We start from the raw sequence: 13,150 nt of genomic DNA, 5'->3' as shown, positions 1-13,150 counted from the left end.
GTGTCTGTCTGTCGGTGACGCTGAGAGACCATCTCAGACCACCATGGGTTTCCGTAAGAAGAACAAGAGCCCCCCGGTGCTGAGCCACGAGTTTGTGATCCAGAATCACGCGGATATGGTGTCGTGTTTGGCCATGATCATCCTCCTGGGTCTGATGTTTGAGGTAACTGTTGAGAGAACCTGCATGAGAAACACTGCTAAGAGGGAGAGAGAGCAGGGTCTGCGTTAGCTGGAGGTTTAGCTGCAGCTAGCTAGTGGTCGTGGATATGGCCAGCGTCAAGTCAGCTGAAATAAGAACCGGACTTCCGCTTAGTGGGCTTCAGAGTAAGACGTGCATCGATGAATGGGTTCCTCAATGTAGTGTTTAAATGTATAATACTGTACAGTGTACTGTAGATCTTATTAATAATATGTTGTAAATATTGCAAATTTAACTATGCATTACACTACAACTATTTATTGTACAGTATATATAAGTATTGAGATACATGGATAGAGGGAGAGAATCAAACTTTTATTCTGATAACAGAATCAACCCATTTCTGGTTGAAGTGTGTCTTAAAGTGGCTGGGGCAACAGCTGACAAACACACACACACACCTTTATCATACCTTCTCATGTGTCTGTCTCCCTTCATTGCCAAGGGAAGAAGACGAGGCCCACTTTACAGCTATAACATCATCATGTAATTTAAACCAGTTATTGCGTTATATAATACAGTGTAAGATCAGGTGCATGAATCTGCAGTCTGTTCCCAAATGTCCTGCTTATACACATCTACATGCAGTCATGCACCAGCCCAGGTCCCTCTCAGCTGAGAGCATTAGGTGCTATTGACTGAACCCGCTCATGTGTGGTGCTGCTGCTAGCTGTACATATTCTATGTATATATTCTACTGTAGGCAGCACTTCTAAATGAAACTAGATAGCTCTCCCTCTCTAGTGCTGTCACCATCACAGCATTTTACCAATAATTGCGATTAACGATTGAATTGTTTTTTGGCATTGAACATTGGACCATATAAATAAAAACTTAATTTATGTTTGGCTTTTAGGCTTTGTAAACAAACGTTGGGCACAGGGCAGATATGACAAATAACTTCAATCCTATACAATTACAAATACATGACTATCATATTTAATACGGTTACTTTATACTTAAAGAAACAGCACTAAAATAGCACTGCCAGCCCAGCAGGCCCCAAGCTCAGGCTGCCCACCCAAGCCACACTAGAATCAAGATAAAAAATAAATAAAATCAAGGGGATGTGTATTTGCCAGTCACTCACTCATACAGATACAACAAGAACTGAAATGTTGGTGTGACGTAATCCACAAGACTGCAACATTCCATCAATACAATATACACACCATAATAAGAATATTAATGTACACTTTGTACAGTATGACATAAAATAAATAAGAAAACAAGATAGCAGCAGGGAATATGCAGAATGGGAGGGGGGTATAATAGAATAAACATCTAAGTAATCATATTATGCCCTTTGTCAGGGGTTTTCAACTGATTGTGAACGAGGGACCACTTGACTTAGAATCAACCTGGGGACCACTGTTGTGTTGGGTGGAGATATGGGCTAACACTTGCAATGCATCCCATGTGTATACAATGGTCCATTGACTAATAATAATTTCGTAATAATAATGACTCAACCAGACAATCCGGTGCACTTCCCCCTCTTGAGATTCTAACTCTTTTTCTGTTGAATTTCTTGACCTCCAACTTGTAGTAACCTCCTACATTACTATGACTGGTCAGGGACCACATGCAATACCTCCACGGACCACCAGTGGTCCACGGACCACTGGTCAAGTGTACACATTATGTACATCAAGTATACATCAAGTATACTTGATGTGCATAATGTGCATAATAAGACACAACCGGTGGTTATTATAGATGAGTGGTACACGACATCTATAATAACCATATGAGGTCAAAACATGCAGTTATTCACAGATGAATGCAGCTTACTGATTTATTTGATCAGAATCAGTTCCTCTACCGTTTTAACATCATACTCTTATGGAAAGGTCTTTTATGTTAAGTTGTTTACTTGTTTATCAAGAGCACAGTTTTATTTAAATCAACAATAAGTGTGGCCACAAACAATGCATGCAACACACTGTGATAATTTTCCTCTGAGTCATATTATTGATGCTTTTCTTTTGTTGCAGGTAACGGCAAAGTTTGCCATAATGTTTATCACAGTCCAGTACAATGTAACACAAGTTCTCGGTGAGTGGCAACTTCTGGTAACGTCACAGATTGAGCAATAATCATTTCTTCTCTGTCGGTTGGAAACATCATATGTCCAAAACTGTTACTTTTCAGGATTAAAATTCGAAAATAGCAAAAGTAGCAGATCTACAAGCTCAAAGTGTATCGCTTTGCGGCGCGTTTCGTGCTTGTGGATCTACTCATTTACAGGGGGGAAAAACACAGGTTTCTGCCTGACAGCGACGATTAAAAAAAGAAATCTAGTCTTTTGTACATCCTGTGACTCAATGTTGTCTCCTTGTGAGTAACTGTTTAATATTTGTATTTTCTATTGTGGTGTGCAGATGAGAAGACCGAGCCAGTAGCAAACCTTTACCAATATGGACCTAAAGATCTGGCCACTGTGTTTTTCTACCTGCTCATCGCCGTCATCCTCCATGCTTTGATACAAGAATATATTCTGGACGTGAGTATGCTGATATTGAACCACAACCCATTATTTTAGTGTTGGCTAAAATACATCCGCGAGCTTATACATCTGCTATTGTGTTTAATGTGTTGTTAAAAATAAAGCTTTAACACAAACTTTCTCTTCTGGCGGCCCCTTGCACAAAACATTTTCAGATGGGGTCAGTGGTCAAATACACATTAATTTGGGGGTCCTTAGCACGAAAAAGTTTGAGAACTACTAGTTTAGAAGGCATTTGTCCATCCATCCATCCATCTTCAACCGCTTATCCGTAGTCGGGTCGGGGGGGCAACAGCTCCAGAGCAACATTAGTGACTTCCTCCTGGGGGATCTGCACCTTGGTCTGCCCCGGGGTCTCCTCCCAGTGGGACGTGCATCGAGGACCTCCCTAGGGAGACGCTCGAGAGGCATCCTAACCAGATGCCCGAACCACCTAAGCTGGCTCCTTTCCAGGCGAAGGAGCAGCGGCTCTACTCCGAGTCTCTCCCGCGTGACTGAACTTCTCACCCTATCTCTAAGGGAGATGCCAGCCACCCGTCGGAGAAAACTCATTTCGGCCGCTTGTATTCGCAACCTTATTCTTTCGGTCATGACCCACACTTCATGACCATAGGTGAGAGTAGGAACGAAGATTGCTCGGGAGACAGAGAGCTTTGTATTTGTAAGGCATTTGTATAAGGTCTTAATAGGTTTAAAAACGTACACGCGTCTTTGTGAAACAGACCTGAATTGCAACTGCACTTGGACTGCTTTTCTCTGTGCAAATAAATGCTTGTAAATGCAAATTTACAAGCTCACTACTTGTGAGATTTGTAGATGTGCTATTTGTGGCAAATGTTCCTGCACCTTAAAGAGTCTGGCCCCTATGTTGTCTTTTTTGTTATTATTTTTTTGTTTTTAAATATCAATAAATTGTAGAACTATTGTGACCAACCAATATTTCTACTAAATTGCATTGGCTTTCCAAATGTGACAGGGAGATGAATATAATTGTTAATGAATCTATTATCAGTTTCAAGCTTTTAAATCAAGTTCCCAGTACAATATAAAAATGAAAGCACTGGAAAAGAGTGTAAATGGATAACAGAAGCACATATGAATATTAATTTACAATTACGTGTCGCTTTTCAACATCATTCTGAATGCAGAAGTGAATCTTGGCAGAATGACAGTCTGCATCATTCACATTTTATAGAAATCAAAAACTTTTGGAAATATTTATTAATTTATCATATTTAATTAGACGTCTGAAAATTGAAATTTCAGAAAATGAACAGGAGGTTGCACCTGTCAAAAACCAAACACAGCAAGTTCAATGAGTCTGGACAGCTGGCTGTGTTCTACCTGGCCTCCTTCATCTGGGGCTGCAGCATTCTAACAGCGGTAAGATAACCCCAAGGTCATTATACTTTAGATTTTCCTTTAGTTTTTATTTCAGTTTAGTTTTAAAAGGTATTGTAAGTTATATTTCTTGTTTAAAGGTTAAAGCACTATATACAGTGTGTGTGTGTGTATATATATATATATATATATATATATAATTATTATTCATTATTTTATTTTTTGGGGGGGGCACGGTGGCACAGTCTGTAGTGCTATAACTAAAACATGCAGTAATCCTGGTCTCTAAACTGCCTCCGCCTGGCCAGATGGGGCGCCTGATGGATGGTAAAGGAACTGGTCGGAATAACGTGTTCCTTCCACACGCTACGTCCGGCCAGAGAAACCCCCCCTCCCCCCCTGTCTGGTGAAAAGAAGCAGCTTGGACTCCTCATGCATAGTAGGAAGCATGAGGTCAGTCCGCTGCCCCTCGAGGTTGGTGTAGCGCCCAGGATTACATTAGATAATTGACACTGGGTGAGTACCCAGTTATCAGCTTCATTTTTATTAGTGTTCCAGTTCTAATTGTGTCTGCTCATTTCTTTGTGTCATCACTTCCAATTTCACTTTACTTTGTATCCTGATTCCTGCCTGAGTTCTCTATCCTAATTGGATTAAATTGGTATCCCGACCTGAAAATGCATTTTCTGTTTAATAAAGTGCTGTGCTTCACTGGCATGTGCTCCAACTTATGTAATGTCTTCTTCCTTTGGCAGGAGGAATTTGCGAGTAATCCCACGTTCTTATGGGAAGGTTACCCACACACACGAATGGTGTACGTAAGATTGTATACATTTATTACAAGAGCTCATCCTAATGTACTTGATCTTGACTTAATATTATAAAGAAATTTAAATCGGTTTTACACTTTAACCACCTTAGCCGTATGAAAAATAGAGAAAATAGGCGATCTACTAGCTCACATGGTAAAGGGAACTGTAGTGTGTATCTCTGTGCACACTGCATGTCTCTCGTCAGCGTGTTATTCATAACTCGGCATGGAGTTATTATGGATCCGACCGCAACCCCACTGTGATTGGCCAGTAAGTGGTGAGCTGCGTGCACATAGTGTGCGCAACGTTGACGGCCTAGATGATTCCAGAAGCAGGAAGTAAACAACCACCACTTGGTCTGCTCCATAGACATATAAAGCTAGATGCTTCTTCCTGCTCTGGGGCATGTGTTCTCAAGAGGTGGCAAAGCTTTCCAGAGATTCCTTGCGAAGCATGAGCTTCCACGTGCGTCACAGACGGGTCTGACACGTCCCGGAAAAGTTGCGCTGTGATTGGCCAGTAGTCGAGAGACGGCGAGATCCGGTGGCGACAGTCACTTGAGTGGCAGCGTGGCGACGGCGTAGCGTACCTTCCACACTTCCGGCGCACTTCCGCCCCAGAGTGTAAATTGTTCCGCCCTCCCGTCGACACACATGGTTCCAATGAACTGCAGCGGCCAATGAGGCATCTATTTATTTTAATATCTATGGAATTTTAACTCCCATACCCAACATGCATACAAAAGGATGTATTGGATCGATTGACTTTACTTTATTTACCAATTATTTTTCTCTTGTCTTTGTACTCTTATTTGTAGTTTTCAGGTTAAGTTCTTCTATATTTGCCAAATTGCCTATTGGCTCCACGCACTTCCTGAGCTGTATTTTCAAAAAGTGAGAAAGGTAAGTCTAATTTAAGACTATGTATTTTAAGGTTCTTTGCAGTCTATGTTTTGCTATGTGTTTTGAGCTTGTAGATCAGCTGTTTTTGCAGAATTTTCGGTTTCCGAATATGGGCTAAATGTGTAATAAAGCTACAATCTGGAACTTATTTGAATGATTAAAATGTTACCGGTATCTTATCCAATCTGGTGTCGTTGGAGGTGGATCCATTTTCTTCCACTTAGAAATCCAGACCCTGGTGTCGTATAGACTGGTTGACCATGATAGCTGAAGCAGACGGCACACTGTACTGGGCGCTACAGTGTAGTTGCCCCACCAATGCCATTATTATTGTAGTTTGGACATTGTTGCAATTACCTCTCTCCGTCAGAAGAGGGAGACAATAGACATAAAACGTTGACATTGTCACTCAACCATCACTGCACTGTGTGCTGCTCTTTGAACTGCTACAACTGTGAGATTCACGCAGTACTAGTTGCCAACCAGTAGGTGTCCTACCCCACATCAGGGTCTAAATGTCTCAGTGGAAGAGTAGAGACGATCTGATATACTTTATTAATCCCGAAGGGAGATTGAGGCGTTACAGCAGCACAAAACGAACAAAAACACATCAGACACGCATGGAAATAATTACACAAGAACTGGGGCAACACAGAGCCATATGCAGGGAGAGAGTTCTGATGCATTATGCAGTCTGATGGCAGTTTGCATAAAAGAAAGTCTACCTCCAACCACATTGTATTAACATACTCTACAATGCAGATTGGATAAAGTAACACCTTAGTCATTAAAATAAGATCTGAATTGTAGCTTTTAAAGTGCTTTTAGCAGTGGTTATAATACAGCGTGTAAAGAGAGCTTCAGAAATGACGGATAAAAATGTAAAAACAGAAAGCATAAAAACAGCTCTTCCATCTTGCTGCTCAGCAGTGGAAGTATGAGGAGTAGGATGATTTCAGGCTTGATAACTACTACTAAAAATCAACACTTAATGTAACACTAAAACTTAATTTATGCTTCGGTGAAACAGTGACGAGCGATCTGTCGCACAACACATTCTTGCCAAACCATAAATTATACTTACTGTAACTCATCCACTGTTTTTTTTTCCCTGTTTTTTTGCAGGAGGACATTCCCCGTCAACTCTATTACATTTGCCTTTATGTTGTCCACATCTCTGGTGCCTACATCTTAAAGTGAGTCAAATAATGATTGTCTTTGCAAAGTTTGCGTCTCTTCAATAGCTGGAATAGCAAAGGGGTTTGTTTGTTTGTTTGTTTGTTAGTGACCAAACTGTGCAATAAATGCTTATCGTTGCCCACCTCTATATTCTGAAGGACAATGACCTCATTGATTGTGGTTCTGAAAAAAACACAAGTTTCAAACCACACCAGGTCAAAATGCGATTTACATTTATGATGGTTTGTTTTATCACACTTAGGTGCCAGATTGGTGAGTTTTACCACAGAGAACAAAACGGCAGGATAACAAGTTGCGCAATTTATTCCTCCTATAATTCTACAAACCTCTGCCTGTCCTGTCTGAATCCCTTTTTCTCCTCTGTGGGTTCAGCAATTGATCTGATCTGTTGCACATGGCATTACATCATTACCATGTGTAGACACTTTTCCCAAATTCAAGCTGTTTATTAGCATTTTTTGGAAGCTCTGTCGTCTCTGTGTGAGTCTACGGCTGCGGTTTTCGCCTTTACTTCCGCGTACGTCATAGAAGGGGAATATTAATTGTGTGTGATATTCAGGAGGAAAAGTCTGTTCGAATCGCCCCCTCTTATTGAAAATGAATTACTGAAGCGCATCACTCGCTCCCCGCATAACCCAAAGTGCAAATACATATATATATTTTTAATTTTAGAGTAATGGATTGTAATGTTGTGCAAATGTTCTGTGACAACCTTGGTGACATTCCTAATATTGTCCTGATATGACCTCATAAAAGCAAAGGTCAAGCAACCTAATCCCTCCTAACATGGATATGAAAGCCAAGCCTTCTGAACCCCTCTAACCCAGTGGTTTTTAATTTCTTAAAGATGCAGTGCCAAGATTTCTACACTTTTTCATATGTCTAAGGACGCAACACTATGGGCTATATCTTGCGCCACCCCTTAACCGTAAACATATTTTCAATTTTTTACTATTTTGAAAAACCTTTTAAAAGGTTTTTCAAAATAGTTAAAATAGCCGATCTACAAGCTCACAACGTGTCGATGTGGATCGGCTAGTTGAACTATTTTAAAACCACACACAGAATGGTGGAAACGAACGCTATGGTAGTATGATGATTAGGGCATGTATTTACAAGAGGAAAAAAAGAGTTAGAATATGGAGATAGGAGGTTTCTGCCTGACATCGATGATATACTATAACATTGGATTCCAATTTGGCACAAAGATCAGGATCTCTTGGGTTCTAGGGATGTGGTTAATGTGTGTTGTCTGTTGTGTGCTCAGCCTCCACCGACTGGGCCTGGTCCTGCTGGTTCCTCATTACCTGGTGGAGCTTCTCTTCCACGCCTCACGCCTCTTTTACTTCAGCGATGAGAACAAGCAGAAGGGGTAAGACTAAGAGCCAACAACCAGCCAGCCATAGCCATAGTTGTAGGGATGTGAATTATCGATTAATGCATTAATAATTAATTGATACGTTTGATAAGCTTATCAATCGATTAACTGGTTAGTTGATAAGTGGCGTTTTTTTCAAAAATGCCACTTATCTAAGAATCTTGATTTCCCTCAATGTCTAACATACAAATCTACATTTTGCTGATATACAGAAATAATACAAAAGGCATATTATATTCCTTAATCAAATATTTAATATTTGACGATACAGGGCCAGGCAATGGCATCTTTGTATGCACGTTCCTTGGCCACACATGCGTGTAGACAGCATTACATTCACAGAAAACCACCCAATGATAGAACCGCATAATCTTCGATTAATTACGATTAGTTATTAAATGTTAACGACTACCGACTTCTTATCGGCGAATAATCGATTAACGATGAACTATTAACATCCCTAGTTCGTTGTCTTTCTCGCCATTTCTGAAATATGTCTTCTTAAGATATATGCTTTTACAGTTGCGATCTGACTACACAGGGCAATTCTTTCATGCGGTCATGGTAATCTACTGTATACAGTATAAATGCACGAAATCCCCCCCATCCCCTTCTAGCATATCTAGAAGCTCACAACATGTTGCATCATGAGACATATACACTGTAAGCTTGTTAATCAGGTGTTTACCAAAAAAACATGAGTAAAACGTTTAAACCGGGTTCATCACCATAATTATCCATATACTATGCATGTTGACACTTCAATCAAAGTAATACTATGTGGTTTATCTTTCTACCGCGCTAGATTCACTCTGTGGGCGTTACTTTTTGTCATCGCCCGTCTCCTCACACTCACACTCTCTGTTCTGACGTTTGGATTCGGACTGCCCCGTACAGAGAACCAGGGCTTTTCTCTGGCAGAAGGCAACTTCAACGTACTCACAGTCAGGTAAATCCACCACTAGTTACACCGATCCCACCCTGATCTGGGGGCTTTCTGGACATTCCAAGGATTGTAAATTGAAGTGACAAATGTTCAAACCTTGTGTGAGCTGTCCCCATCTTGTCTTCCTCTCCGCCTATTAGGATGACCTGTCTGGCAGCTATCTGCTTGACACAGGCCTGGATGATGTGGAAATTCATTAACTTCCAGCTGAAAAAGTGGAGGGAACACAGCCAGAACCAGGCCAACAAAAAGAAGGCAGTCAGCCCAAAGAGCAAGCCCTACAAGAGGGAGCCTGTCCGGGGTGAGTTATGCTAAAACCATAGAACTAAATGAACCGAACAGACTCATCCAATTTAAAATCTATGCACTGAGCATATGCTTTTATCCAGAGTGAGTAAATGGCATGAACCCTAGTGACAGTCAAAAAAGGATAGGGTAATGGTCAGTAGGCTACTGGTAAGTAGAGTGCAAAGAAATACAATTATCTGTACCTTTTTCCCCTGTATACTGAATCTCTTCACTGAAAATAGCAGATCTACAAGATCACAAACGCATATTAATAACATGTGACAGCACATTGTGTAGATCTGATATTTGCACCGTACGTTCACCCCCAGAATAGGAACGCTAGTGTTTAAGTGGTTTAAGGTACGCATGTGTACCTTTCAGATGTAATGTGTGCACTGCATAACGTAATCTTTATTTTTATATGTTCATGTGTATCTCACTAGGAGGTGCGGTCAACGGTGTTGTTAAGTCTGAAGACAAGATCTCACCACGGGCCAGAAAAACCAAAGCTTCATAGTCGCAAGGCGGAAGGAAAAACTGAGTGAGGATTTATCTGTCAATGTGACATTCTAGATTTTCACCATCTTTAGAATTCTCTATGTTTTCCCCAAAACAACCACTGAAGCGCACTAAGAAACCTTAAATGACTGCCCCTTTGGGGTTTCGAGACTCTGTTTTAATAGTTCTCTGCAGCATTACTGTCCTTTAGAAATGATTATAATTCACTTGGCTTCTGCGGTTGAGACTTCGGCAGGGCATGGTTGACTGGTTTTTATGCTTTAACGGGATATATGTAGTTATTCAAAGTGTCCTTTTGTGTAAAATAATGATCACTCATGTGGTACTTTAAATTGAGTTGCTCCTCTGTGATCTGACATAACTCGATTTCTATTAGCATACCATGAGGTGTGAGTAAAATATTGTAACTATAAAGTGATGACACAATTTTGTATTCAGGGCAACTTAACGTAACATGTCGGTGTGCAGATTAACTGTACTGTATTTCTGTCTAAATAGGGCCTTATTCAGTCAAACTTAAACAGGTTTGTGTCTGAACAAGACCCTGTCTAACTGCGCCATGGCTTCACTATGAATCTTTGACATCATGTTGATGACGCCGGTCTAACCCAAATATGGAGGGACGTTGGATCTGATTATTCTGATATATATTTTGCTGTTGTCAGCAAAATTTTAGGAAAATATACTTACTCAATGGCTCCGGAAGAATACTTTATTATATTTAGGTATTTGGAAAAGATGTCACAAGTTAACTGAATGAGGCCCTTTTTGATCATTTACTGCCATTATTTGACTTACCTCTGCCCTATGAAATCTATCATGTTACAAGATTGAGGGCACTAGTACTCATATTTGTTTTTTAGTTTGCGTTGAATTACCAGCCTGGCCATCAGCTTCACTCTAATCTTGGGATGATCGACTTTAGCAGACAGACCAAGTGGAAGCTGTACTGTATCCTGAGATGCTAAACTGTTTGCATACAGATAAATCTTTGTTATGGCATGATGGGGAATTTGAGCCAGAAAACGGAATGACGTTGCATTTCAGTCTTGTGATAATGTCAATGCATGATGGTACGACAAAGCTTAAAAAGGTTTTATAGATAACTTTTAACTGTGCTGTTGAGCTTGACTCTCTCTAGCGATCTCTCTCACACACTCTCTCTCTCTCTCACACACACACACACACACACACACAGACACACACACACACACACACACACACACACACACACACACACACACACACACACACAGACACACACAGACACACACACACACACACACACACACACATACACATACACATACACATACACACACACACGAGCATTCAGTGGCCTTTTTTTTTTTTTTTTTTCTTTACAACTGCTGCAAGAGGTTTGAGTTATTTATTTTTGTCATATATTCTAGGTATTATTTTATATGCTTTCAATAGCTACTGTATTAGCAGACCAGACTGGCATGCAGTACATAGAAACTGCTTTCAGTTCATCCAAACAATACAATCCTCCTCCAAGTGTCCTTATAATGTCAGTGGTCCATGTCACCAGTTCTGCTTTGGGTTTATTGGTTCCATTTTTGCCTTCTTCTGTCTTTTGTTATTCTGGGATATCAGGGGACAAGCTGCTCACCACTTGAACTCAAAGTTTCTTCCCATTCTGAGATATAATTGTTCCTGGATGGCGTCTGTATGTGTGTGAGCATCCGTCCATGCGTCCGTCCGTGCCTGTGCGCTCATTGCACTAGTTGATTATGTAATGTTTGCTGCCATGATTGCTGAATGGCATTATACATTTCCCTAATATATATTTTTGGTTGATATTTTGCTGTTGCCTGTGTGCATAGCATGACATATGACAATCTGTGTACGAACTCTTGCCCTGTTTGTTTGCTGTATGGCATTTTACTTTTATTTGGGTTAATCTAATTCCCCAAGATACGTTTGTAACAGTGGGTTGTGCACCAGCAAACATTCTCTGGGGCATTGGTTACTAAATGCTTCTTCTGTGTGTTTAGTGTCTGTGTGAGAGAGACTACAACTTCTTTTTGCCAAATGTGGGGTGATGTGTGTGGGGGTCCCCACTTCACCTTTCCAGTGATTCTGACATTGCTAAGGGACACTAGGGTTGTCACCATCAAGACATTTTCGTGGAGTTAATTAATTGTCATACAAATAATTTCAATGTGTTATTTAATTGAACATTGTAAACAAAAACTTGAGTTTGGCTTTTAGGCTTTATAAACAAATCTTGCACTGGGAATATAAAATACTTAAATATTCAAAGCCTATTTTCTGAAATACACAAAAGAGTTACTGACAATGACTGGCACCAATAATCAAAATAAATAATGTACATGGCCAAAACAGTCCAGAAATAATTGTATACTTAAAAATAGCAAGAATAGCAGATCTACAACTCGCCACTCAGATCAGCTATTTTAACTATTTTTGAAAAAGTTTTCCCCAAAATGGGGACACCAGGTTGAAAGTGGTTAAAAGATAATACTATGACATTTCTGTTAATGTCATCAAGCTGTTTGTATACAGATGAATGGAAACGATTGTAACGATTAATCAAAAATAATTGCAATCAAGCGATTATGTAGTAATTGTGACTATAGGGTTGTGATCCGGAACCGGATAAAACATAATGGATGGAACCAGAATCGGTTCCATCACATTAGGAACTGTTTTCTGGAACCGGTTGGATCACACTGTCAGAGCTGGTATGTGGACTTCATGTCTGCTATACAATTACAATACCTGGTATGTGGACTTCATGTCTGCTATACAATTACAATACCTGGTATGTGGACTTCATGTCTGCTATACAATTACAATACCTGGTATGTGGACTTCATGTCTGCTATACAATTACAATACCTGGTATGTGGACTTCATGTCTGCTATACAATTACAACACCTGGTATGTGGACTTCATGTCTGCTATACAATTACAACACCTGGTATGTGGACTTCATGTCTGCTATACAATTACAATACCTGGTATGTGGACTTCATGTCTGTCGGACTATTAATAGGGAATCATTAAG

At 40.2% G+C, this 13,150-nt stretch overlaps 1 protein-coding gene across 1 annotated transcript; it reads left to right on the top strand.

Moving 5' to 3' along the window:
- The first annotated feature begins 31 nt into the window (after positions 1-31).
- Positions 32-12,896, top strand: LOC306914471 (translocating chain-associated membrane protein 1-like 1). The gene is made up of 11 exons (XM_079491507.1): positions 32-163; positions 2,197-2,257; positions 2,584-2,705; positions 3,975-4,091; positions 4,805-4,863; positions 5,679-5,763; positions 6,889-6,959; positions 8,231-8,335; positions 9,147-9,290; positions 9,428-9,588; positions 10,019-12,896. The coding sequence occupies exons 1-11, from the start codon at positions 44-46 to the stop codon at positions 10,090-10,092; spliced, it is 1,119 nt and encodes a 372-aa protein (XP_079347633.1). The 5' UTR covers positions 32-43; the 3' UTR covers positions 10,093-12,896.
- Positions 12,897-13,150: the final 254 nt, after the last annotated feature.

Source organism: Electrona antarctica (assembly GCF_951216825.1).
Source record: "Electrona antarctica genome assembly, chromosome: 2".
NCBI classification, from domain to species: Eukaryota; Metazoa; Chordata; class Actinopteri; order Myctophiformes; family Myctophidae; genus Electrona; species Electrona antarctica.
This window is presented reverse-complemented; position numbering and strand designations above follow the sequence as displayed.

Excerpts from the sequence above, each read along its gene's own strand:
- LOC306914471 (XM_079491507.1), top strand. The coding sequence starts at position 44 with ATGGGTTTCCGTAAGAAGAACAAGAGCCCCCCGGTGCTGAGCCACGAG. Across the intron at positions 4,092-4,804 it reads GCTGCAGCATTCTAACAGCG|GAGGAATTTGCGAGTAATCC; the intron begins GTAAGATAACCC and ends TTCCTTTGGCAG. Across the intron at positions 5,764-6,888 it reads ATTTTCAAAAAGTGAGAAAG|GAGGACATTCCCCGTCAACT; the intron begins GTAAGTCTAATT and ends GTTTTTTTGCAG.